The sequence below is a fragment of the Sciurus carolinensis genome, chromosome 9, assembly GCF_902686445.1.
Source record: "Sciurus carolinensis chromosome 9, mSciCar1.2, whole genome shotgun sequence".
Lineage (NCBI taxonomy): Eukaryota > Metazoa > Chordata > Mammalia > Rodentia > Sciuridae > Sciurus > Sciurus carolinensis.
The window spans coordinates 40,706,242-40,733,603 of record NC_062221.1 but is presented as its reverse complement, the minus strand read 5'-3'; the positions used below and the strand labels follow the sequence as shown (position 1 = coordinate 40,733,603).

At 39.3% G+C, this 27,362-nt stretch overlaps 2 protein-coding genes and 1 non-coding gene across 4 annotated transcripts; 1 reads left to right on the top strand and 2 right to left on the bottom strand.

Annotated features, from left to right (window-relative positions):
- On the bottom strand, positions 1–15,863 carry Mynn (myoneurin). Of its 2 annotated transcripts, XM_047564367.1 has the most exons (8): positions 15,249–15,862; positions 13,961–14,257; positions 8,220–9,010; positions 6,944–7,103; positions 5,105–5,283; positions 4,168–4,251; positions 2,949–3,035; positions 1–1,697 (listed from the first exon to the last, which is right to left on the bottom strand). In XM_047564367.1, exons 2-8 carry the CDS (start codon positions 14,224–14,226, stop codon positions 1,435–1,437), a joined length of 1,830 nt encoding a protein of 609 aa, XP_047420323.1. In that variant the 5' UTR covers positions 14,227–14,257; positions 15,249–15,862; the 3' UTR covers positions 1–1,434. The 2 variants fall into 2 exon arrangements, with proteins under 2 accessions (XP_047420323.1, XP_047420324.1); XM_047564368.1 differs by lacking the exon at positions 4,168–4,251 and having other exon boundaries at positions 15,249–15,863.
- A 1,105-nt stretch (positions 15,864–16,968) lies between these two features.
- On the bottom strand, positions 16,969–17,041 carry Trnav-aac (transfer RNA valine (anticodon AAC)). Its single transcript has one exon. It is a non-coding gene; the product is annotated as a tRNA-Val (tRNA).
- A 1,147-nt stretch (positions 17,042–18,188) lies between these two features.
- On the top strand, positions 18,189–20,434 carry Actrt3 (actin related protein T3). Its single transcript, XM_047565105.1, has 2 exons — positions 18,189–18,831; positions 19,314–20,434. The coding sequence occupies exons 1-2, from the start codon at positions 18,632–18,634 to the stop codon at positions 20,230–20,232; spliced, it is 1,119 nt and encodes a 372-aa protein (XP_047421061.1). The 5' UTR covers positions 18,189–18,631; the 3' UTR covers positions 20,233–20,434.
- The last annotated feature ends 6,928 nt before the right edge of the window (positions 20,435–27,362 follow it).

Genomic DNA, 27,362 nt, shown 5'->3' with positions numbered 1-27,362 from the left:
ACCAATAAACACATTAACTTTATTACAGGTGTAGTTTAAAACTCGAAAACAAGTAAGCCATAACTAATGCATGGCAGAAATGGGAAATAATGTCACTACGCTATTCAATTGGCATTATGGGAAGTGACTTTGTGAAACTGATAATTTAATGTCCAAAGATCAAGGGAGAAAGAAATTAATATGTGGGAAAAGTGAGATGGAGAAGAGTGGTAGTAAATATGAGGATAAATACTGACTTTTCAATATTCTCTTGGAAGGTAAAGGACCACTGTGAAACTATGACAACAACCCAAAGTTGTAGTTTAATTTAGAAAATTTAAAAACACAAAGCTCATATAAAATGTTTGATAAACTGGCCTTTTGATAGCCCAAAATGTTAACTTTAACTGAAGTTGATTTTTTAACTTCTTTTTCTTTTATGATGTGCTGTGGACAGCCAGGGCCTCAAGTTTGCTATGCAGATTTCTTAATCTTTATGCAATATAATGTATCAAATTTAGAAATCAAGTGATTCTAGTTTATACTCTTTATATCCAGAAAATTCTTTTTAGAATATATTTTAAAAAGTATATAATAGGCATGAGAAGGCTTATCAAAAATTTTCAAAACTCAGTATATATTCATTTCCAATCCAAAAACTCAATAAAATATAAACTGAATCAAATTTCAAAACTGTCTTTTGACTAGATTAAAAACACCAAATATGTTTAAAATTCATTTTGAAAATATAGTCTCAAATAAATCAAAAACCTGACTCAACTGACCATTGGTTTAGAACCCAGAATATTGAGTTCTAAATGACAAAAATTTTTATATATAGTTTCCTAGATCTTAAGAGCAAACAGTTCTTTTGGTTTCACTAAAGAAGTTACCTCTAATGGAACATATTAATATAAAAACAACACAGCTCTTATTCAGTAACTAAATTTTCATAGGTGGAAATATGAACATTTTTTCCACCATAGTTTATGGTTTGATCTATGGGACTTACTTTGGGACTGATACTAGCACGGATTTTGTTTAAATTTTGAACAGGATGGGGCATGGGAAGATTAGAAAATTCCACAGACCAAATGGAAGCACTACAAACTGACAGATTCTACTGCAATAAATGAAATGCAATTCTAAAATGCAAAATAAAAATGGAATTAAGGAGGCTTTAATTTAAAAGAATAAAACTAATCCACCCACCCAAGATAGTGCTACCATAGAATTCATTCCTTAAAAAGCTGTGTATATAGTCTAGACATAAAAGCCCCAAATCAAAACAAGTACTGCAGTTATGATGCAGCATCAGGTGCTTTTACTTCAGTGAACGAAAAAAAATGGTCACAATTCAAATGAATGAGAATTTAATATGAATATATGCACCTTACCAGAGATGTTTATGCTTACTACCACAGACATCTTAGCGATTCCACATTCCTCACAAAGTCAGTATAATTGTTGTAAAAAAATCAACTGTGGTTCTGAATACCCATTCACAGTTGACCTCAACAATGTATCTGATGTAGGAGACTGATTATCTGTGACAGGCAGAAGCATGTGGTGGTCCTCAGTCCCAAGGGGAAGAGTTAATGGTAAAGTCATATCAGAAGGCTTCACATCCATAGTTTCTGACAGAGGACTTTTCTGTATGGAATCTTGTTCACTCAAAGTATGATCCTCCACGTTGGAATCCAGAGTTTTATCTGCACCTGAAATGGAAGGGAAAAAAATTTACACAATCTTTAAAAACAAAACAAAATACCTAAAGTAGACTAATTTACTTACTTGTCACAGAATTGCATTTCAACTTCCACACATCTGTGTAAGCACTCTCTCTTTTACTGATATGCCTGCCTCATTTATACATACTCCATCTAGGTCTCAAGGCTAGGTTCAAGCACCAACTCCATCATAAAAATGGAACTGGTTATTCTAGATCAGAATGAACTTTTAAAAAATTTTATACATTTGTCAAGTTTCATATACTGCCTTGTGGCATCTCTCTCTCTCTCATTGCTATATAATAGTCTACCTAGGTATGCTTTGAATCTTCCACTAGACTGTAAATTCTAAGTACTTCGAAGGTACTGAAATAAAATGAGTGTTTTAATGAGAAGTTCACATTATTTTGTGAGCTCAAGTTCAGAAGATGGCACTTTCATTTATATTAAGAGGTCAGAAATTCTGCTCAGGGGAGAAACTTTCTGCTACCTGTTTTGTTTTGTTATTTCTTCAGCAGTCCTGGGGGTTTGAATCTTGGGATGCTCTACCAGTCACGTCCCCAGCCCTTTTTATTTTGAGACAGGTCTCACTAAGCTGCTGAAGCTGGCCTTGAACTCATGATTCTCCTGCCTCAGTCTCCGGAGTTGTTGGTATTACAGTGTGCACCACCATGCCTGGCTCCATCAGCTTTAAACATGTTCCTGTAAACTGCTGACATGATTTCTGTTTCATTATCCTCATTAAATAGACAAAGTCTGCATATTTGCTTTCATAAAACAATTTTCTGTATTCTTCCCAATTCAACCAGTTAAGAATACAACCTGTGCTTTCTTGTCCAGCACTTTGTGAACTCATTACAAAAAGCCTGGAATGAACCCTCCCATCCCCATCTCCATTCTTTGAACCTCTCTCTACCATTCAAGTTTCCTAAAATTAGAACTTTTCAAATACCTCAGAAAAACTATATCACTTTTTTTTTTAACCTTTATTTATTTATTTTTATGTGGTGCTGAGGATTGAAACCAAGGCCTCACACATGCTAGGCAAATGCTCTACCACTGAGCCACAGCCCCAGTTCCAATCATATCCTTTTGTGTCTGTTATGCCCTATGTTTTCCATTTATTTTAGTTTTCTGTCCTTAGTTTTTAAGAATTGATAACTAATTTAAGCTATTAAAATGTACACCTCAGCATTTTAACAGGAGACTAACAAATTTTTTAAATATATAAGCACTTACCAGAGTGGACTTTTGTTTTGTGCTTCTTTAAATTTTTAATATCTGTGTAAGAATTTCCACATAATTCACAGATAAATGGTCTTTCTCCTAAAAAGAAAGTCAAAACTTTAATATTTAAAAAGCCATTATGACAAAAATATCAATGTTTATAAATACAAGGCAAAAATTATTATACTATTTAAGTTTGGTTTCAAACTACCATTTTAATCACTTGGTTATAATATAGTGAAATGAGAAAGTTTAGACGCATAGGCATTCCTGTACTTCATAGTATATTCCTATTCAGAGAAATTTGAGTATTTTCATTATCTGAAATTTGTTTGCAAACCAAAAAGTAACCTACTCTTTTGTTTCTCAGATATTTTTTGAGTGTCAATTTATGCCAGACCCTGGCTAAAAGAGCTAGAGAAAAAAATGTAATCATGGTTTCTGCTCTCAGGTACCTTATAAATTAGAAAAATTCTTAAATAATGACAATATGGTACAATATTATAATTCTTTCTCTCTCTCTCTCTCTTTTTTTTTTTTTTTTTTTTTTTTTGGTGGTGTCAGGGATGGAATCCAGGGCCATGCACATGTTAGGCAAGTGCTCTATTCTTGAGTCACATCCCCAGCTCAACTCTATAATTCCTTTGAAATAAGAGCTATTCAGTACTTCATACCATAGACCAAGAAACATGAGAATACAGAAGTTGCCAATAAGTTTATTAAATCTCTACTTGACATTCACACTAATCTACATAGGAATTATGAGGACAAATTCTTTAAAATGAATAGGATACTTTAAAAGTGGCATTTCCTTTGTTTTAAATATTTTCTTTATACAACTTTGTGCTACTTTTTACAATAAACATTTCAACATTTAAATTTATTCCTAACTTTTGCATATAGAAACACTGTTTAATAAGATAATCTGATATGTTCTTGGTATTATCAATTCCTTTTTGTTTCTTGGTACATTTGTATAATTTAATTCAAATCATATTGATTATCTGGCATATTTCTTGAAAAATCTACACAATTCTTGACCAAATTTAATTCATATTTTAAACTAAAAAAAAAAAGGAAACTAAAATGTTGATATTTACACATTAAAATATTGTTATAGGTAAATTATGACTAGATACCATATTAAGTTCATAATGGTTTGAAAGCCAAGGTTTACATTAAAAGAAATTAAGAGAGAACAAAAAATAATACGTTCTCCCTAAACACAGACCTGTATGGGATCGAAAGTGTTTGTTGAGCTCTCCTGAGGAAATAAAACTTTTCCCACAAATACCACATATGTATGGTTTTTCACCTAGATGGAAAATAAAAGATAGCGAAGTGGTGTACTATACCAACATAATATTTGTCAATTACAAATAATCTAAAGTAATCTATTTTAAAATATTTAAATTAAAACCTATGTTGTATTTTAGAGGTATTTTCAGTGATCCAACTTATATGAATTATTAATAAATGTTATACTGTTCTTATAACCTGACACTTTTCATATACTAAAGCTTTATTCCTATAAATATCCCTTCTAGTAGAGATGAACTGGGCAAGGAGATTTTTAGGTGATTAAGAATATGTAAATTCATCAATCTATATTTCGGATTTTGCTATTATATTATTCAAGGAGAATAAAGCACATAAGGAAGATTCTCTTTTAAAACATACCCTAACAAAAAAATGAGACTCAAATCAATAATTTGCTGCAAGACTGATAATTTGCTGAATTATGTTTAAGTTGCAAATCTTAGATGTCTATGTAGGAAAGGTCCTAAGAGGTTTTAAATTCTGTCCTACCCAAACCCTTTCCTACCTCTTAACTTCACTCCACAATTTTATCCAAAGGAAATAAATTCTCAAGAGGATAAGGATGTTTTCTAAAGTTATAAAACATGTCTTAATTCAAGTTTACATAGTATCAAAATTACTTCACTGATTTTAATGTGTATGTTACATGACAAAAAATTTCATCTACCTGTATTATTCTAGAAAACATCAGATTTTATATCTGCTATTTATGTGAAAATCAAAATGGCTTCAAGAAGTACAGGTATCTAACTATAAAATCTATAATCTTCCTTCTATAAAGGCCCTATTCCCCTTTTTCCTTTATTTAGAACTTTCCTCATTTTAGGCAATCTGTGTTAAACTCTTACCTGTATGTTTTCGAGAATGAGTGATAAGAGAACTAGAGACAGCAAATGCCTTTCCACAGGTGTCACACACATAAGGCTTTTCTCCAGTATGCCTACGGACATGATAGGTCAGTGTGCTGGCCTGGGCAAATCTCTGTCCACATCTATCACAAACATATGGCTTCTCTCCACTGTGCTTCCTGTTGGTAAATAAATACAAAATTGTATTCTGTTAAATAAAACAATTTCAAGGTGAAACTATGTAGCAATCATTTTGCAAATGATTTTTCATGTATATTTTATTTCAAATTAAAATCAACAGTTGTTTCAATGTACAGCACTGCCAAAAAGAATGTTTTAATTATTAAAACATTAGTTCTGAGATCAATCCAGAAAGTTTTGCTCTCATCTTTTTATGGGTGCCAGAGAGTCCCTAATACTGCAATTATTTTTTTATTAGTCCATTTGCTCATTTGTCAAAACTCCTTCCTCAAATCACCAGAACCTCCTTACGTGTCCTTGCTCCTATCTGACATCTTGCCTCCTATATTGTTTATTTTCCATCTGGAAACAAACATGAGGATGATAGTTCATCTTAATCCAAAGACTCTACTTGTACAATACTTGAGGTCCTACTCAATGACATCACTCCTATAAGTTACCCTATCCTACATCATCTACCCCTGCTAGTGGATCACAACATACAATGTCTTTCATTTAAAAAAAAAAAAAAAACAAAAAACAAGAACAAACCTGCCCCACATATTCCTCCATTTATCTGTTCCCCTTTACCAAAAATCTGTGTTTCTAAAGCTTCTATTTTCATTTCTTTTCTACTTACCTCTTCTCTACTAACCTCTGCTAACAAGGCTTTTGTTTTGAAGGCTGCTGACCTCCCATTTCACTAAATCCAAGTCAATTCTTAAGTCTTCATCTACCTATCATCAGAATTTTGCAGGTGATCATGCCCTTCTGGAATAATTTTCTTAACTTGGATACCAGGGCAGCCCACTTTCCTGGTTTTCCTCTTATATTGGCTCCTCCTTTCTAGTCACAACCTCTGCTGCTGGTCTTGCACATATCCCAAATCTAAGAGATCCTTAGAGTACTTTAGGATTCAGTCTTTTGATCCTTTTTCTATCCACATTCACTCTTGGTGACTTCATTCAGTCTTATAGTTTTAAGTACTATTCATAGACTGATGACTATCAAATTTGCCCCCTAAACTCCAGACTTAGATAACTAATTATCTATGGCACATTTGTCAGATGTATAGTAGTCATTTCAAACTTAACATGTTAAGGACTGTAATTCTAGATTCTTGTACTCCTTAAACAGTTCTCTCTATAAACCTTCTCCATCTCAGTTAATGTCAACTCCATCCTTTCAGATTCTCAGGCCCCAAACCTTGAAATCATCTTCAACTCTTCTTTCAGATCCTGGATCCAAGTTGTCAACAAATTCTGTTAGTTCTACCTCTAAAATGTATCTGGAAACTGACTGCTATCTATCCCCTTCACTGTTATCACCCTGCCCTAAGTCATCATCCTTTTCACTTGAATTTTACATACAGATTCCTAACTGGTCACCCTGCTTCCATTCTTGCAATCCTACAGTCTTTTCCTAATACAGCAACCAGAACAATCCTCTATGCAAGTCATATCACTTGTTTCTCGGTTTCAATGGTTTACTGCTGGGGGTCCGGGGGTTTGCAGACTACACCATCCAAGCTAAGAATACTGAATGGTGGAACCACAATTAGAGCTATACTGTCCTGAATTCTAGTACAGCAGTATATTCATAAGACTATGGCAATTAACAAACTTAAAGGTTAAAAAAGTCATTTTTTGTTTGAATTACCTTGCATGAATCTTGAGATTGCTAGAAGTTGCAAATTGTAAATTGCATGCATCACATTTATAGGGTTTTTCCTCACCATGATGCATGCGACTATGGAAGACTAGCTGGCATTTCTGAGCAAATCCTTTATCACATAATTCACATTTGTATGGCCTCTCACCTAAAGGAACAAGTAAATAACATTTATGTTAAGAAGAAAAAATTCTGTTTTAGTTGCTGAAGTCATTTATGTTTTCAAAAGTGTTCATCAACATTACTAGTTTTGGTATTCAGGAAATGTTAACTGCTGGAAATAAAAGTAAATAGGACCTCTTTCCAGACTATTGAAAACACTGGTAGAACTAAAAGAAACGACTGTTTCTCATTATAACTCATAATAGTGAAAGGTAATCAATAAGAGAAATAAATAGTGTTATCTAAAAAAAGTACAAATGTAAGTGTACCAATGGTGCTCATACTTTGCCAACAGAAAGAGAACAAGCAAAGTAAGATAAATACAGAAACTGAGGAAAGAATGTACATATAATTCTAATAAACATGTTCAGAAGTCAACCAAGTCTAGGAAGCATATAATGAGAAGAGCTGGTAATGTGAAAATTGGCTTGAATTATAATTACATTTTCTCTTACCAACTGTAATCTTGTCTCTGTTAAATACTTAGCAAGCTAGAACTAAGTTTATGCTTATTTTGAGAGAAAATGGGATAAGGAACTGGTACCTCAGGATTTAAAATGTTGATTACAATATAACAAATGGCCATTAAATACTTGCTTATAATTACAAATAAATTTCCATCAGTCTAACATTGCTAAATACTTTCATGGACAAAAGAATATGGCAAAAATTGGTCGTAAGTAGAAAATACTGTATGCTAATATGTTGCCTATAAAAAATATTATTTTAGGTCAGAGTATAGATAGCTCTGTGGTAGGCTGTATCCTTAGAATGCTCAAGGTTCTGGGTTCAATGCCCAGTATCCTCCACCCAAATCATTTTAGTTACAGTATAAAAAATATCAGCCAGGTGCAGGAACACACTATAATCCCAGTGACTAGTGGTGGCTGAAGCAGAAGGATCACAAGTTTGAGGCCAATCTCATCAACTTAGCAAAACTCTGTCTTAAAAAAAATGAAAAAAGGGACTGAGGATGTAGCCCAGTGGTAAAGCACCTCTAATTTCAATCCCCAGTACCAAAACAAACAAACAAACAAAAAATTCCAAAAAACAACCCAACAACAAAAAGACCAGTTCCCACAAACCAGTTAACCAATCTTACCTGTATGAGTTCTTACGTGCGTTTTCAGTTGATTACACTGGGTAAATGCTTTTCCACACAAGTGGCAAACATAAGGTTTCACTCCTTTATGTATTCTCATGTGCCTTCTCAAGCTGCTGGCTTCAGAAAACACTTTCCCACATGTGTTACACGTTGGCTTGGCCTTGGAATACCTCTGATCCAGTTCTTCCCCAGAGTTTTCCAGCTCATAAGGACTCTTGACACTGGCTATATTAGACATAGAGTGTTCTTTCAGAGCACAATTTGGCTGTGATTTTCCACGCTTCCGTTTCACTCTAACAGTTTGCACAATATCTTGTGCAGGAAAGGTATTCTCCACAACCGATGTCAACTCGAGTTCTGAATTGTCTCTTTGTGTAACTTGTTCGACTACGGGTGTGGACAATTTATTTGCATCTAGGAATAATTCAACAGATGCATTCTCTAAAATGTCACTGGGATATTGCACTGTTTTATTCTGCCCTGTTTTCTGGGAGTTGAAAGCTTTTTTCTTCTTTTTAGTTTGAGAAGATTTCTTTGCTAAAGCTCCTCGTTTAGAATTTGCCTGAACTAAATCTGTAGATACTTCTGATTTTTCCCGATTGTTATAATCTCGAAGAGTAAGAAGACAAGTCTGTTGATTCAATTCAATGTTTCCAGTAATACTTGATATCTCCGTAGAAGAGGGATTAGCAATAAAAGCAAAATCTTCCATCTTTATTTTACATTTAGTTACTACCTCTTCCACTTTGAGATAGTCAGCAGCCTGATGAATTTCTTTAACATTCCAACTGTAAGGAAACAAGGCTAAATGACAATATTCTGATCAAAGAAAAACTGTTTTTGAAACAAAGCTGCAAATATATTTCAATGTCTTTTAAAGACCAAATTTAACAATGCTGAAAAAGGTATAACTTAACAACAAATGTACACAATTTAATTCATTCAAAATAAATGTTTAGGCAAAGATCTTCAATTTTACAGAATTTGAAAAGATGGAAAATAATGGCTATAGCTGCAGGTGAACCACTACAGAAAAACAAAATGTTTAATTATCTGGTTGCTTTTAAAAAACCATGGAACACAAAAATAGTTGTTGGCAACTCCCTGCTTCCTGCCATTCACCCTGAGGTCTCTTAAAATAGCAACCAACTTTTCTGGATTGGCAACAGGAAGAGTCTAATGAAACTTGTCTTCTACTATTCTGCCCTGCTCTCCTGAAAGGGACTCCCCTGTCCTGCTTCTGAAACTACTATGTATGTAAACCACCCAGGAATTGTGTTAAATAAAGATTCAAATTCAGTAAGTCTTTATGGAGCCTAATATTCCACATTTCTAATATATTCCCTAGTGATGTCAATGTTTCAGGTCCATGGATCACAGCTGAGAGGAATAATGTTTTAGAATGCATTAAGCTCTCTAGCAATCTTCCCACATTTTTTGTTGATACTCAACCTGAGTTGGCTGTACAGTTTGTCATGTTAAGAGTTATACAGAAAGACAAGTCCCCTGTTCAGCATCCTAGTTAATATTTACTGAGCATCTAACATTAGTGGTGTTAAGAGAGATGTTATGAAATATCAAATAGTCCCTGCCCACCAGAAGTTTAAAATATAGAGAAAGGTTATTTGGTAAATTGCTAGATTTGGCTGGCAGTACTAGCAGATTAATTATGGTGAGTCTGCACCTTTGGAAACTTCCATTTTCTTAGATATACAACTAAGAAAGTTGGGTTGGTATCACTACTAGAATATGACCCTTCTTAATGAGGATGGATACACACACCCTCAAGTAACTGTCCTTGCCATTTCTCCCCCAAATAATTTGGTTCTCTAAGATGATCTCTTCTACTTTCCCTCTTCATTATAAACAGAAAAGGGTTTTAATTATATCTGATAATATTAATATAGTGATGGTAATATTATTACTTTTAGGACTAAAATTTGAATCTTAATTAAAAATAATAGTATCATGAACTTCTAAGATCTCTACAAGCATCCTACAGTACCTATAAAACTCTATCCATGTTCTCATCATTTTCCCATTAAATCTACATTGCTTATGTTTTGTCTTATTCAATCTAGCATTATTAATGCTTTTAAAATTTTTTATTTTATTGCAAAAATCATTTTGCAGCTCCTTATACATGAAGTAGATTTGTAGGCTAATTTGTTAACCTAACCACTAGCTTAGAGTATTTTATTCTCTCGGAAAATCCATCCAAGTTCATAAACAGATTACAAATAAATTTTTGGTACAGTTTGAGTCTTTCTCCTAAATAAAAAAATAATACCTAAGATATTCTTTTCTTACTGGCCACTGGCTATAATTTAAAAATATATAGTAAATCTTTGCAATTGTGTTAATTCTCTACTTGCAAAAGAATAGCAGAAATTCCCCAAATATAATTATATTTGCTTTTTATACAAAATTTTTCTTATGGGTATACAGCATCCTCATTATCTAAAAACATTTTTCAGTATTTTTATTGACTTTATAATCTGTTTCTGAAAGTATAATTAATGAGAGACACTACTAGAATGAAAATCAAGTTTACTATACTACTTATTATTATAATAACTAAAACAGACCTTGTGGTCTCAAATTATTGTGCTCATTGTTGCATAAAATGAACCATCAGATAACCAAGTCAGGTAGCCTTAAAAGTCAATATAACGGTCATTAAGACACATTAATCGTTCAATACTGAAACAGTGAATCACACAACTATTTTTCTATTTCATAGTCTATAATATCAGTGACAGCCAAGAGAGTCAATTGGCATTTCAATAACTGATGTTTTGCTTTTGTTTATAAACACTAAGTTACAACATCTAAACTTCTATCATCTTTTGGACAATCATTGAAGGTCATTTAACTACTTATTGCCAGTTATATGGCTAAATACTTTACAGAATCGGTTTGCTTAATCCTCAGAATGTGCCTATGAAATCTTTTATAATCCTCACTGTACACACAAATGAAAAATCAGGGACTGGGGGTATAGGTCAGTGGTAGAGCACTTGTCTAAAATGCATGAGGGGGAAACAAGCACACTCATACATTGTTGGTGGAGTTGCAAATTGGTGTAGCCACTTTGGAAAACAGTATGGAGATTCCTCAGAAAGCTTGGAATGGAACCACCATCTGACCCAGCTATCCCACTCCTCGGCTTATACCCAAAAGGACTTAAAATCAGCATACTACAGTAAAATGTATGAGGCACTAGGTTTAATTCCCAGCATTGTGTGTGTGTGTGTGTGTGGTGAGGGGAGTCAGAGTTCTAAAAAATTATGTAACTTGTCCAAGATCACAGAGTGTTAGAACCAAGATTCCAAGATTTGACCAAGGCAATTTGCTCCTGGGCCCACAAAATTCTATTACTCTGTTTGGGTTTTGTTTGCTTGTTTTGGTACTAGGGATTGAACCCTGGGGCACTCTATCACTAAACCGTATGCCCCAGTCCTTTTTTTGTTTAGTCAGAATCTCAAATTTGTGATCTTCCTGCCTTATACTTGAAATCTGGGACATAGGCAAGCACTATCACGCCTTTTTTCTTAATAACTAAATTGTATAGTCTTTCTATTTTGGTATAAATCTTCTTTTACGCTCCTGGCTGGGCTCAAACAATTAGTTCCCCAGCTCACCAGGAAAGATATGCACCGAAAAAAGACTGAACAAAACACCTGGCTCTTCTTCACATTGCTTCTTTGCATGAAGGCACAAAGAAAGATGCTCTGCAGTGAGTTCAAATCAAGTTAAGATCTTTTCCTGCATAGTTAACCAAGAAAAAGAAACCATTAAATTAAAGGTCAACCAAAAATCACTGGTATGTGGTTATTTGTATCAAGTATTCTAATATCTTAGATTAAAGGCACCTGCACAATCAACTATTTAGCAAATTTAAGTAATTTATTATGTGAGATTAATCTATGACACTGTTTTGTTCCCTTATTCAAGTGAACAGAACTGATTCACTTAAAATTTTCATTTTACCAAAATTTAAATATAATTCCAAAAGAACATGAAGTTTCCTTTTCAAAAGGGTTAAGCAGTATCCTGGATTCTAGCTTTTTAAAGTAGTATAGTTCCATAATAAACTGCAATATAAAAAGAAAAGATTTTACTTAATGTACATCCATGTATCTATAAAGATCTTCAGGAAAAAAAATGAATATATATAAAATGTTATAATGGTTATTATCGGATGGCAGAATTTCAGGTGTTTCCTTTTTTTTTCTTCTAATTTTTCTCTGAAAAAATGTGGAAACAGAAGGTGGGTGGGGAGCACAGGAAAAAATGAATGTTATTAGTTACTGGAAGGAATAAACTAATGTTTATTGGGGCTTCAAGTAAATTTTCATGTGATCTTTACAACAAAATCACAGTAGCTATTTCTCATTTTTACGGATGGGGAAACTGAAGCGCAGGGAGGTCACCTCTTGGTCAAGGAGACAGTGATTGGCAGGCAATATCTCATTCCAAAGTTCATAAATTTATGTCAGAAGATTATGAATTGTCAAGCCTGGGGATGTGGCTCAGTGGTAGAGTGCTTCCCTAGCATGTGTTAGGCCCTGGGTTCAGTCCCCAGCACTATCAAGAGAGGGGGGGGGAAAACTGAGAATAGTCTACTTATATTCACACTTTCCTAAGTGGTAGAAGAAAGAAGACAGGAAAAATTCGATCAGTTTCTCTTTGCTTTATCCTTTTCCCTTTTCTCCTACAACTATTAAATGTATTGCTATTAATCTTAACTGATTCATTTGTAGAGGAGACACACAATGCCTATATTATCAGATCCCTCAGTATCTACTGCAGTGACAGCAGTAAGCATCTTAGAGAAGCACTCTAGCACCTCTAACCTGATTTAAGCAGTGAGTTAACGTTAAGAGATAACAGAGTTATTGCCATCTATGCTCCAGCAAAGTAATTTTCCAGATGCAGGATCAGGAAGATATCCTCCACAATGTATTCATGTTTGGCAATGGAAACACTACTGTATGAGTCAGAAGTTCTTCCTTCTTTCCCCAGCTATACTTCAAACACTTAAAAGAGATAGGAGATGGAGGGAGGGAGAAAGAACGGAATTTAAAGATCAAAAAGCAAAGGGAAGGGCTGGGGTTGTGGCTCAGTGGTAGAGCACCTGCCTAGCATGTGTAAGGCACTGGGTTCAATCTTCAGCACCACATTAAAAAAAGAAAATAAGGGTTTTGTGTCCATCTACAATTAAAAAAATATATTTAAAAAAAGCAAAGGGAAACTGAAATTCACTCCTTAAATTTCACATTTACAAAGCTGAAATCACAGGCTTTGTTGTGCTAGAACTCTTACTGTTTTTTGTGCTTATCAAATACTTGTTAATCCCAAAGTGGTCATACTGACTTCTTTATTAAAAGGAAAATGTAATGGGCCAGGTTGCCCATGCCTGTAATCCCCAGCCGCTTGGGAGGCAGAGGCAGGAGGATCACGAGTTCAAAGCTGGCCTCAGCAAAACCAAGGCTCTAAGCAACTCAGTGAGACCCTGTCTCTAAATAAAATACAAAATGGGGCTGGGGAAATGGCTCAGGGGTCGAGTGCCCCTGAGATTAATCCCTGGTACCTCCCCAAAAGAAAAAGAAAAACACTGTGTGCATAAATATTGAAGAACAAATGAAGAGAATGAGTAGAGAAAATACAAATATACTTTAGCTCTAAAGACTATTGAGTAGCTTTTATAACTGAAAATAAAATGTGTACTTTACCTGTCAAGATTTAAAGTTCCTGTGTATATAAACTCCAACAGTTTCTGAAATCCATCAGCCTTCACCTGACTCTGATCAAGAAAAACATTGTTTTCAGAAGTGCTTCTGTAGATTGCACCAAAATACTCACTAAAGGAGGCAAGCACATTCCTATGGGCTTTAAACTGGAATTCCCCAATCACTATGGTGCAGTCACAAAGAAAACCTGCTTCCCGTTGTTTGTTCAGTCTCTCTAAAAGGTGCTCACAGTGGTGTGAATACTGCATTTTGATATCAGAATGGAATTTTACCCTTGATCTAAAAGACAAAGAAAAAAAGTAATCAATAACCACAAATTTTCATCAAATGTGCACTCAAGCGGTTGGTGAGGGGAGAAGGGACAAAGGACATAATTTAAATAAAAAAGGTCTTACTTTATCCCTTCTGAAAATACCTTATCAAACATGTCGGGTTAAAAATGCTGAGGGGCTGGAGGTCACAAGTTAGAGGACGGTTTGGATAACTTTGCGAGACCCAAGTTAAAAAACGAAAAAGGACTGGGGATGTCAGCCAGTGATAAAAGGAGTCTGAATTCAATTCCAGCAGCAAAAATAAATAAATAAATAAATAAATAATAATAATAATAATAATGATGCTGGGGGGATAAATGACTTTGTTTTGCCTTGGACACTAATACAATTCTTTGGACATACTAATAAATGTGATAACCGTTAATGAAAATTCTTGCACAAACTGCAAAATAAGTCGCACAATTTCAAGGTTTTACATCAGTTGAACCCTCAAACATTCAAACTCAGTAAATGGCATGTTAACGGGAAAAAAAAAAACAAATTATCAAGAAAGGACTCCTTGGGACAGATGGGAAGAAAAACACTTTAAAAAGAAAAAGATTTTTCTCAAATCACCGAAACCTGTTAGCTTGCACCGTGCTGTTTCTCCAAAGCTCTAGGCGCGTGCCCAAGGGGCGGGGAATGCACAGGCCAAGGGTTGTCAAAGGTTCTGTCACTCTCCCCGAAGAGGCCACACCCCCCTCCCTCCCGCCCGGCAGCCTCCGAGAGTGACAACCAAAGGCAGTCTCTCCTCGGCCTCTGCTGCCCTGCCTTCCGCCCAGCTCCCACTCCCGCGAAATCCCACAGCAGAGACCGTGGCCAAGGCCACCGCTGGGGCTGCTTCGCACAGCGTTCCACCTACGCCCCGACCAGCGCTCGAACTCCAAGAAGCCTGACTTCCCACCGCCCAGGGTCGGGAGAGATCGGTGACGGGGGGCTAGGGTGAAGTGGGCACTCACCGACCGCCACCCAGGGGGAACAGTTTCTTCACTCTCTCTCCGCCATCTTGGGAGGACGTCACCGCGCCACGCTCCGCCTCTCTTCTTCCTCTACGGCGGCGTCACGTCCGGTTCTGTCGTCCCGTGGTAACTCCAGAGGCTCTAGGGCCTTGGAGGTCCGACACCGTCCGAGGCCGACAAGCTGGCCCGCAGACCCCTGACTCCCCAGCATGCCAGGCGTCCCCGAAACAGCAGGCGTTGAGGATGCGAGACCTAAAGGCTGGTGCACAGCGCCGCGCCCGTCCTCCTCATGATGAGCTCTCTGCTTGACCGACAGTCACCCTGTATTCGCCGGCACTGAGTCTGGACCGAGGCCTGGCAGCCCGCACTGCCGGCCTCTCCAGGGGCCACGCTGCGCGCTGCATGCTGGGGCTTGTAGTTGCTTGTCCTCTCCCGTCATCCTCCCCTTCGGCCCAGCCGGTGGAAACTGCTGCTTTATGTACTCTGGCTCTCGGCCGTGGGGGCTGTTAACGCTGAGGGCGAGCACCCCTTTCCCTTTTACGTACCCGAAATCTCTTGGGACCCCCCTGGGTTTTGTTTGCGCCAGCCTACTATAGCTCAGTTTCCTGGATGCCCTTACCTGGTGAAAGAAGTGTGATACGCACCAAAGCGAACCAAAGCAGTAGGACACACTGGGCATGCGCAACATCAGAGGAAGGTGGGCTTTATACCGGAAAAGGTTTTCCAGCGTCTGGACCACAGCAATTTTAATACAATTATTTACGTCGAATTCTAATTTAATACAGTAAAGGAAAAGGCTATCAATTACGTCCGCAATATGCAAAAGTATCAGAAACAATAAAATGAGTCTTAGTGATGTGTTAGTGTGAATTCTTTCCTATTGCCTGTGGACAACATGAATCTCAAAACTACAATTTAAATTTTTTTCTTGTTAAAATTTCTGTGTCAGGCGGGGTCGGTGACGCACGCCTTTAATCACAGCGGTGGGAGGTTGAGGCAGGAGGATCGCGAGGTCAAAGCCAGGCTCAGTACCTCAGCGAGTCCCTCAGCAACTCAGACCCTGTCTCGAAATATTAAAAAAGGGGTAGAAATGTGGGGTACCCTTGGATTCAATCACCAGTACCCTACCCGCAAAAACGAACTTTAAGGAATTTATCTATGACTTTATTTTAAAGGGTAATTCGTGGGATTTTTTTCCCTACTAGATTCTTGCTCTATGGATCTTTTTCTTTGTATGAATCAAGTTTGTGAATAAAACCACAGCTGTTTTGTAGGGGAAAAAATCAGACTGTTTCTTAAGTATATTTTTTTCTGATTCCACTGGGGAGGGGTCGGAACCCTTTTCGATAATTTATTGCGAAATATAAACGTAACAGGACACTATATAGAAAAAAAATAAAACATGGTTTCCTGGCTTTTTGGGAAACCAGGGGGGAAATAAATGACAACACGAAGACTGCTCAGGAGTCCAGAGGGATAACAACTTTTATACTGTTTAATCGCCTAAACATTGTTTTTTCAGCATTAGAAAACTTTGCGATTCAAATTCAATTTTTAAAAATTTGTGGCAGTTCTTCCATGTAGCAAACCTCCAACTGAAAGATTTGGTGAATCCGTAAAATAACATCCAAACTAAAAGTTTAGATTCTCAAAAGTTCTACAGAATTGTTAAAATCAATTCCTTACATAAACCGGTTTGCTAGCAGAAAAGGAAAGCTCTTGTTTCCGCCCGGTTTCGAACCGGGGACCTTTCGCGTGTTAGGCGAACGTGATAACCACTACACTACGGAAACCCAGGTGCTGGGAAGCCCTCTGAAAGCTCCTGATATGTATGTGATAACATGCAATTTGAACCAAGTGAAGTCGGTTTAGTCTTTAATGGAAAAAAATATGTGTATCTACATATATATATGTATGTGTATATAATAATAATCACTCAGCAAATAAAACCACATGTTCAATTGAACAGTACGGAAATTATTTGAGAAGTTCGATTTAGCCTTCATTTTCTTGCAAAGTTCCCTTAGGTACCGCTGTAAAACCCAGACACTCGCTAATTGCCAGCCCTTTGGGTACATTTTCTTCTATAAAGCGTTTAATTACCCATCCTTCCTGCGCCGCGCGCAGCTCAGAATCCGGGGCGCGACGCGGGTCTCTCTCTGGAACTGGTGAGCCCTGCGCGGACACCCAAGTTCCAGAGCCCGCGTCGCGGCGCTCCCCCAGCCCCACCGCTCTTACTCAGCCAGCACAAGGCAAACCTTTCAGCCCCTCGTGGAAGGGCGTGAAAATAACTTGAATTTCCTCTCAGTGCTCCTGAAGACCAGCCAGAGGCTCCAATTTGTGTATTTGTTTTAAAATTCCCTAAAGGGTGTGCTAAATCAGATTCCAAGGTACGCTTTTTAACACGCAATATACCTTTTTTCTCAGTATGACCTGCATATGACCTAAGGAACCTCGCTTATCCTGAAGAGGCAGACACATCCTTATGTCTAAAAATCAAGACTAAAGAATAAGACTGAGCTTCCGAAAACCGAAGGATAGATATAATGCGAAGACACTGCTAGTTCAACAAAACAAGACAAAAAGAGGAGGAGGTGGTTGTGTGTTTGGTGTTGTTTTGTTCTGCTACTGCGGGAGCTTTAGAGACTGAGCCCAGGGGCGCTCCTCCACTGAACTACCCCAGCCAGGGCTCTGCTAGAGCCAGGGCTTTGCTAATTTGCCCAGGCTGGCCTCGAACTTGTGCAATATTCCTCCCTCAGGCTCCGGAATGGAACTACAGGCGACCTCGGCCGCAACCAGCTGGCTAATTTGTTTGAGTTAAGTACATTTTAAGAAACCCCGGGCAAGAAATACAAGGAAGCATTGTCCAAGACCCTGAAACAATAGAGTTTAAAACTCAGTTTACTTCCTAGCAATTTTCATTTTCTGAGGTGAGCTTCAGACACAAGGGCAGTGCCTCCCATCCTGCGACACTTTTGCCAGTTTCAAGGGCGTCTTCCAGAGCTTCCCGCGGACTCTAAAACGCACCCCTGTTAACTAGAATTCTGGGACTTTGGGAAATACTGTTTTTATGGTTTTTCAGGGGGTTGAGAAGCGCGCCGGTGAAGGGGTAGATCTGCTCTCTGGGGCTTTTCCAGTATTGGTATTCCGGGATGCCAGGAGGCCGAGGAGTGCCAGGCGCAGGCTGCATCGCGGGGCCTCGCCGCGGGAACCCGTCTTCCCGCCAGGCGCTCTCCCCGCCCGCGACCGGCGGCCCGCAGCGGCGGGGCTCGGACTGACTGCGCGGTGCCGGGGTCTCTGTGACGCGGCGTTCCAGGCTGCTGGCCTGGCACAGCCCGAAGAAGGAGCGGCCCGGGACAGCTGGCGGCGGCGGAGGCGGCGGCATGAACTTCTACCAGGTACCAGTGGTGATCGACAACGGCTCGGGAGTGATCAAGGCGGGCCTGGCCGGGAACCGGGAACCGGACTTTGTCTACCCGAACATTGTCGGCCGCGCCAAAGGACAGAACTTGGCGGCCGACGGCGCGCTGGAGCTGTGCTTGGGCGACCAGGCGCAGGAGAGGAGACACTCACTTTCGATCAGGTACTTCCCCCTCCCCGCAAGCGGGGCGGCACCCGAGCCAAACGAGAGGGGGCGGGCGACGGTGAGAGGCAGGATAAAGAAGTGAAGAGTGGCGGTCTCAGCCGGAGACCTAGAGTACCAAACATCTAAAGGCTATTATCTGTTCCCTGTATCTACCCAGAGGTATTCAAATGTATAAAGTTATAGCTTATTATACACGAGTTCCTTTAATGGTGTTACATGATTTATGGGGCTGTTTGTCATTTGGCGTTTTCTCTCCAAATAATTGATAATTAAGTTATACTATAATTTGGGAATATTCCGATTTTTAAAATCAGAGTCTTGTAACTTCAACAGCCACCTCTGCTGACAGTTACCTCCTCTGTAGCAATTACTGCCTATAAAGGGATACTGATAATAAATACAGGAACTAGTTCCTGTTTGAAGAAAATAGAAACTGGAAAAATTAAAACCTGCCATTTATCTTATTGCTCTCCCTACAGCTATCCTGTGGAGCGTGGTCTCATTACTTCCTGGGGGGACATGGAGATTATGTGGAAGCATATCTATGACTCCAACCTGAAACTAAAGCCCTCTGATGGCCCAGTCTTGATTACAGAGTCAGCACTGAATCCACTGGCCAATAGGCAAAAGACCACAGAAGTGTTTTTTGAGAATCTGGGTGTTCCTGCCTTCTACATGTCCATCCAGGCGGTGCTGGCTCTCTTTGCAGCTGGCTTCACTACTGGCTTGGTGCTGAATTCAGGTGCTGGGGTTACTCAATGTGTACCCATCTTTGAGGGTTACTGTCTGCCTCATGGTGTAAAACAGCTAGATCTGGCAGGCTTTGACCTCACCAACTACCTCATGATGCTACTGAAGGACCATGGCATCATGCTGCTTAGTACTTCAGACAGAAAGACTGTTGCAAACATTAAGGAAACCTCTTGTTATGTGGCAATGGACTATGAAGAGGAAAAGGCCAAGAAACCTGAGTGTATAGAGAAAGTTTACCAACTACCTGATGGGAAAATCCTCAAGCTCCATGACCAGCTCTTTCGGTGTCCAGAGGCCCTCTTCTCTCCAAGTCTCATGAACATTGATGCCCCTGGAATTGACAAGATGTGCTTCAGCAGTATAATGAAATGTGATATGGATCTAAGGAATTCCTTCTTCTCCAATATTATCCTTGCTGGGGGATCAACCTGTTTCCCTGGTTTAGACAAACGGTTAGTTAAGGACATGGCAAAGGTGGCACCTGCCAACACCTCAGTGCAAGTTACAGTTCCCCCAGAAAGGAAAACATCAGTGTGGATGGGAGGGTCTATTCTTGCATCCCTGTCTGCTTTTCGGGACATGTGGATCACTGCTGCAGAATTTAAAGAAGTTGGACACAACATAGTACACCAAAGATGCTTCTAAAATACAGATAAAATGATCAGAAGAAAATGTTTTGAGTATTTGTGGCAGAAAACTTTTGGATACTATGTTTCTGGGAGAACAAACTATTTTAATTATCGGGATTCCATGTCTGTTCTATAATGGGGAAATAATAATTGTGATAAGGATGAAAATGGATATTGAGTAGAACCGAGGTAAATACTATAGGAAGCACTATTCTTGACCTTGGGGAGCCTATGTTTTCCTTAGTGAGAGACCAATAGGTGGTACAACATACTATGTATCAGATAGGAAGTTTAAGTTTTGTTGAAGTTTAGGCAAAGAAGTTGGCTCTGGTGCGGAAAGTCTTCATAACAGAGGTATGCCATCATGGATTGGGTGGTATTAGGACAGGTGTGTTGTGGGGGGGAGTGAGTAGATATCCATGTGAGCATCCTGGATATGAACAAAGCATATTCAAAACGTGTAACAGACTGGTTTCATTAAAATGAAGAAAGAGCTCATATGGATCAGAGTAAGAGCTATGACTAGGAAGGTAAATTAAGGCAAGGACTGAAAGGTTTTAAGTGTTAAATGACCTTTAGGCAAAGATATAAAAGCAGGAAACATAAGGGAATTATGTTAAAAATGAATGTGGTAGTAGTTTGGAGAATAAATTGGACTGGGAAGACCCTGGAGATTCAGTGATCTCAGCAGGAAAGTTGTTAGTTTAGATATAAAGTAGCCATCATTTTACTCAAGATTATAAGCAATAGGAATTAAAAAGAAAAAATGATGAAAAACTGACAAGACTAGGTACCTAATTAGATAGATAGGAAGGGGAAAAGAAGGGTCTGAGATGATCTGGGTAGCTGAGAGAATGGTGATAGTATTAGCAAATGATTCAAAGTATTTAGCATATGATTTATGCAAGGTACTGTGCCAAGTATAACAAGTGCTAAATCAGGAATCAGATTCTGTTCTTAAGATGATGAAACTAGGTACAGTGGTATGGACTGATAGTCCTACATTTTCAGGAAGCTAAGGCAGGAAGATTGCTTGAGCCCAGGAGTTCAGGGCCAACTGGGGAACATAGTAAGACCTCATCTCTTAAACAACCACAACAAACCCTGGCAACCTAGTAGAACAGACAGAATTCATTCATACCTAAATTATAACAATACTTGGTAGAAAGTGATTTAATGTCCCATGAGAAGTATAAAATGCTCTAACGGTTCAATACCACTTGAGAGCCTACGGAAGACTTTCCAATAGATTTGATTTGAGGACTAGGCTTGAAGGACAATGAGAATTTATACCTCATGGAGTGCCTTTCCATCTGAATTTAGGGGCAAAATGTATGGGTTTAGGTGCAAACTGCCAGCTACCAGCTGCATGACTTAAAGCAAGTTGTTAAAACTTTTTTTTTTTTTTTTCCAGTATTGGCGTGCTCTAACACTGAGGTAAATCTTCAGCACCCCACCCTTTTCGAGACAGAGTCTCACTAAGCTGCTTTGGCTGGCCTTGAACTTATTATCTTCCTGCCTCAGCCTCCCAAATTTATGGGATTATAGTGTGCAACACTGGAAGCCAGTCGTTTAAACATTTTGAAGATAAATTTCCCCATCCATAAAATGGGGTTGCTGATTTTGTCTCACAGGGTCATTGTGAAGTTCAGTGAAATATAATGTACTTAAAGGTATTTTCAAAACATAACTTTTTTTCCTTATAAAATTAAGAGAATTATAGGTCCAGTTCAGATATTACTCCCTCCATGGCATCAAAATGATTCCTTCATGTTTCCCAGCACATTCTATTACTTGTACTTCAGCTGACCACTTATAAAGTGCCTCTCTCCTTCACTAGATAAGCTTTTGGATTTTCCTTTTCATCTCTGTCCCTTCTCTGATGTCTTCTATGGTACACTCCCAGCAGGTATGTAGATATACAAAACTGACCATAGGCACTTTCCCTGAGAGAACTGTAAGGCAAAGTTTGAGGTATAAAAAAAGATGGCCACGAAGAGCAGGAAATAGCTCTGTTTGGCTTGAGTCAACATTTATGAAGAGGTATATTTCATTACTTGGCACATGTCTTCCATTTTACTGATTGTCTGGATTGGGTAAGATGTAGAAAATGATTATTTGAGGGCAGTTTGAACAGTTGATGCTTACACTCACTAGATTCATAAGCACTGATGAAGAATGATCCCTGGACTGGGTGGGGTTGTGGTTCAGTGGTAGAGTGCTTGCCTAGCCCATGTAAGGCACTGGGTTCGACCTTGAGCACCACATAAAACAAAATAAACAAGAAAAAATACCATATAGGACTTACATCCTTAATAAATAAATGAATATCTAAAAAAAGAATGATTCCAACCCCTCATTTCATAATTTGTAAAGCACTTGAAAAACGGAAATAGGACTAACCATACGTTATCTAATTTAAACTTCAATAGCCCAGAGAGACAGATAAGTCTTAGTTCCATTTTACAAATTAAGAAATTGATATTTAAAGAGGTTGTGAGATTTCAGTTTAAAGTGATCCCAAAGTAGCTTGCATGGCTAGTCAGGCACACAATACTTAATCTTGGTCTCCTAAGCAAAAGCAACCAGCCTGGAATATTCTGTAGACTCTAGCCTCTTCCATGAGTCATAGGTGTTCCTTTTCTGGTGAATCTAGGGAAAGGGAACAAAATCTGAAAAATGTCAGTTTAGTTATATTTTCCCTGTCCTTAACAATCATCACAAACCAAACTCCTTTATCATTTCACTTTTAGACAGAGGCCCAAACTCCCCTGAGTTTCCTCAACTGAGCACAAGGAAAATTTAAGATCAGCTGCACAGTTATACACCAAAGTACATCATAGTCCTACCGTTTATGGTGGACTGACCCTATTTATCACAGCACATTACTTTCAAGCCTGATCCTGTTTATCACAGCACAACATTACTTTCAAGCCTTGTCAAGGACTGAAAGTTGTTTGTTTGTTTTCCCCTGGTACTGGGGATGGAACCCAGGGCCTCATGCACGCACTCTACCACTGAACTATATCCCCAGTCCAGAGACTTGGTTCTTGTAGGAAGAAGGGCTGGGGATGTAGTTTACCTAGCATGCAGGAAGCCCTGGATTCCATCCCCAATACCGCAAACAACAAAACAGATGTAGTTAAAATTAATAAAACCCATCCTCTGCACAAGAAGTTAAAAAGGGTCTTCCAGGTAGAAGTGGGCAGGGCAGGAATTCGGTTGCTGCCCGGAAATCTCTTTTTGTAGACATCTCCAAAAAATGTGGGAATTGGATCTAGAAATCACTGTTGTGTTCTCAGCCCTATTTTTTTGAGTGTGTGAACTCCATCTTAAGGTAACTGAGGTACAGCGCATCTGGTCTGTTTGCAGACAAAAAAACGCACTCTGCCTACTGGTTCTAGAGAAACGAAAGCAAGCCCGCTCCATTCTTCCTGGTGACACTCCGCAGGCTCTAGAGACAGACCTATCTTTTCCCCTAACAGTGGCTCCCACACTAGCTCGAGCTGGGGGGTGGGGCACGCTATGTGAATAGGTTAAATAGATAAGCCCAGAGCAGTGTCCTGATCTCCCCACACCCTCTCTATACAGTAACAAGGAGAATCTTAAAGACATTTAAAAGAAGAAAAAGGCGCTCTGAAGCACCACGATTAGTTTCATCTTTAAAGTACAGTGAAAAAGTGTACCCCACAGAGGGGGAGGGGCGGTGCTTGCCCTCGTGGCGGGAAATGTAATCTCAAACTCCCCCCTCGCCATGAGGCCAACTCTCGCGAGATTCATGGCAAATACTTGACCAATCGGCGCGGGCGGCGTCCCTTTCCTTTATAAGGAGCTGCGGCACGCTTCGCTGCGGGTTGCGGAGGGAGGGCCCGGGAGGAGTGGCGGTCACCCTTTTTCTAACCCTAATTGAGAATGGCGTAGGCGCCGTGCTTTTGGTCCCCGAACGCTGTTTTTCTGGCTGACTTTCAGCGGGCGGAAAAGCCTTGGCCTATCGCTGACCACCATTTAGTCTGGAGCAAACAAAAAATGTCAGCCACTGACCCGTCGCTCCTCCCGGGACCTGCGGGGGCTCGCCCGCCCTGTCCTCGAGCCCCGCCTAGAGGCCGCGGTCGGCCCGGGGCTTCTCCGGAGGCGCCCATTGCCGCCGTGAAGAGTTCGGCTCTGTTAGCCGCGGGTGCCTCGGGTGCCAAGGGCGAGGCTCAGGCCGTCTGGCCGCAGGAAGAGGAATGGAACTGGTCCCCGCGCGCGGTGCGCTTCCTTGAGCTGTGGGAAGTGGACCCGGGACTCAGTTCGTACATGCATTCCCTATGGAATGGCGGACGCCGATTGTGCCGGCCATCATCCCTTGCTATCAGTGGTGGGCGCAGAGACGCCCGGACCTAGAAGATTGGGCCAGGGTGCGTGCCAGTTGGCAGGAAAGGGAGTGACCTCCAGAATCGGCCCAAATTAAAGGGCGCTGAGCTGAGGTTGCCAACTAGACGTTACCGCTTAGAGGTTTGTTTTGTCCCCCACAGCATTTTTTCGCCTTATCCTTGCATTATTGTTTAGTTACTGATGTGCAAAGTGCGTTGGGGATTTGTCCCTCCCAAGGTGGGCTTAGACGAGTCCCTTCAAGCGTGGAAGAGCTGTGTGTGTGTGCGCGCGCGCGCGAACATTAGTTTAACTAAAAGTTCTGGCACTTTTCTAAACGGAACGCTTGTTCCTTAATGGTCCTTCCTTTTCATCTTTAACTCTGCCTTTGGATGCAAAAATATTAAATGGAGAAAAGAAAAAAAATTACAAAGGAATATATAACCTTTCTCTAATCTATCCCCATTCATACTACCAAATAATGAAGTCTGATTTCAGGAAAGAATGAACTCAGCCCTGTAGGTTAAAAGAAACAACAGACAGGCTATTTCTGTCCACTCATCCCAAAAATGTAACTCCAGGTTTATGTGTGATTCATCCTAATTCAGTGCCTTTACTTCCTTAAACCACTTTTCTAGGTACCCTGTCCAGGAAAGGTAGTCGGGCCTGCATCATGAAGTCAAACCAGCTTGAGCAAGAATTTAGGGAGATGCTGTCTCAAAACTTTTTAATTTAAAGAGGGCTGGGGGTGTAGGTCAGTGTAAGAGTCTGGTGGGTTCAATCCCCAGTGTGGGGGCGGGTGGTAAATTTATGAAATATGTCTACAGCATCTCAGCCTGTTACCTGAAATAGGTCCCTCAGAGTTGTTTATTAACAAAAGTATTTCTTAGCATCACCATTGTTAAGAAATGTGAAAAAGTGAAATCCACAGTTGCTAGTAGGTAATTTTCTTCATTTATTCCCCTGGTACCAGGGGTTTTTCTTTCTTATTTTGCCCTGGTACCAGAGATTGAACCCAGGGGGACTTTACCACTGAGCTAGTACTGTCTTTGTAATTTATTTTGAGACAGTGTCTCCCCAAGTCAATGAGGCTGACCTGGAACTTGTAATTTTCCTTGCCTCAGACTCCAAAGCTGCTGAGACTAGGTGTGCACCATTGCCCTGACTTTGGTAGGTAATGTTCTCTAAAGGAAAAGGAATTTTTCCCCATCTTTATGTTTTTTTGTGGAAAAGAACACAAAATAAGTAAGGAATGAAGTTATAGCACCAGTGTTGCCAATAATCTTTCTGGAATATAACAGTGGTCCACTTTATTCTTTGAATATAGTCCTTGCTGCTGTGCCACTAAAACTTATTTTTAAAATAGACCTTTTTCTTTCTCTTCCTCTCTCCCTGCTCCTTAATCTCTACACCTCCCTAATCTCAGGGGAAACAGGATTACCTTTCTTCCCCCAATAATCCACATTTGGGGGATGGTAGGAGAAGATCACAGAAATGACTACCCAATTAACAAGTGAGTTACAACTCCCAACAGAGAACACATGGACTAGAGCCTTTGAAGCACCTCTTTAAAAGCCCGGTGTTCTTGCTGATGGGCAGAATCACAGCCTCTGGGACAGGAGTCCCTGTGTTTTTCCCTTGTTAGCAAAGCAATAAACCTTTTTCCTTTTTCTTAAAACCATGTCCTTGTTATTGGATTGACATTGGGGACAAGGACCAAGCTTTTGGCAATAGGAACTTCAGGAAGTAACTTTGCTTTATTAAGCCTCTCTTTTCTCGGAAGGTGATCTCTTAAAACTGCTTTTGAAGACCTTGAGTTCCTTGATCTAAATAGATGCCTTTTCTTCCTGCTCCATCTAGTGGTACTTTTGCTTCTCCACATTCTCAAACTTTGTAGTAGTGAGCCCTTGAGGGAAGGATGTCCATAGCCTGGAAATGCTTTTCTCTCATTTTTAAAGAGTGATTTAATTAATTTAATTTTGAAATAAATCTGTAGTTGTTGTCTAGCTCTTATGGTTGAAATTCTCCCTCTGATTAATGTCTTTTATTAGTATTAGAAAATTCTTAGTATTTATACTGAAAGCTTGGCCCTTGTCTCCTTTGCCAATCCAATAGTGAGGACAAGGATTTGAGAAGAAGGAAGAAGTTTTATTGATTTGCTAGCAGAGGAGAAATACAGGGGATTCCCATCCCAGAGGCTGCGATTCTCCCAGGGGAAACACAGGGTTTTAAAAAGAGGAATACAAGGATGGATTCTAAATATAAATATATCAGTAGATATAACTACTTAGTGTCCAGCAGATATACTTGAGAGAGCTGTTGCTCCAGTTCCCAGGTTTGGAGTTCATTCTTGTGGGCTGTGATATTCAGAGCAGGGAAGGACACACTGGCTTAGCCTGGGGGCACTTCAGGGATTAGTCTTGTTGCCCCTGCTGTTAGGGAAGAGGTAAAGGGAATAAGAAAAGGAAAAAAAAAAAAAAAAAAAAAGTCACTTTAAAAATAAGCCACCTCCCCCCCAGCAGCATGGTTTCTACTCAAAACATGAAGTTGACACTCCTCCCATTGCTGTATTATAAACATTTGATAAATTTTTGTATTTTTAGCCAAAGGATTCTCTTCTATAACATTGTAAATATTTGATAATTTTTTTTTCTTTTTAGCGAAAGTATTCTACAATTTTGGAATAAGGTCATGGCTATTAAGTTCATCTAATGAGATAGTTTATTTGAAAACCTTTGTGAATAATAATTATGGCAAATGTAAGTGACTCTAGATGATGAATAAACTGAGATTTTG

Bases quoted from the DNA above. Each gene is read 5' to 3' on its own strand.
- Mynn (XM_047564367.1), bottom strand. From the start codon at position 14,226: ATGCAGTATTCACACCACTGTGAGCACCTTTTAGAGAGACTGAACAAA. The intron at 9,011-13,960 runs GTAAAGTACACA...GTTTCCTTACAG, and splicing joins GGAACTTTAAATCTTGACAG to TTGGAATGTTAAAGAAATTC. The intron at 3,036-4,167 runs GTCTGTGTTTAG...CTTTCTTTTTAG, and splicing joins ACACTTTCGATCCCATACAG to GAGAAAGACCATTTATCTGT.
- Actrt3 (XM_047565105.1), top strand. From the start codon at position 18,632: ATGAACTTCTACCAGGTACCAGTGGTGATCGACAACGGCTCGGGAGTG. The intron at 18,832-19,313 runs GTACTTCCCCCT...CTCTCCCTACAG, and splicing joins AGACACTCACTTTCGATCAG to CTATCCTGTGGAGCGTGGTC.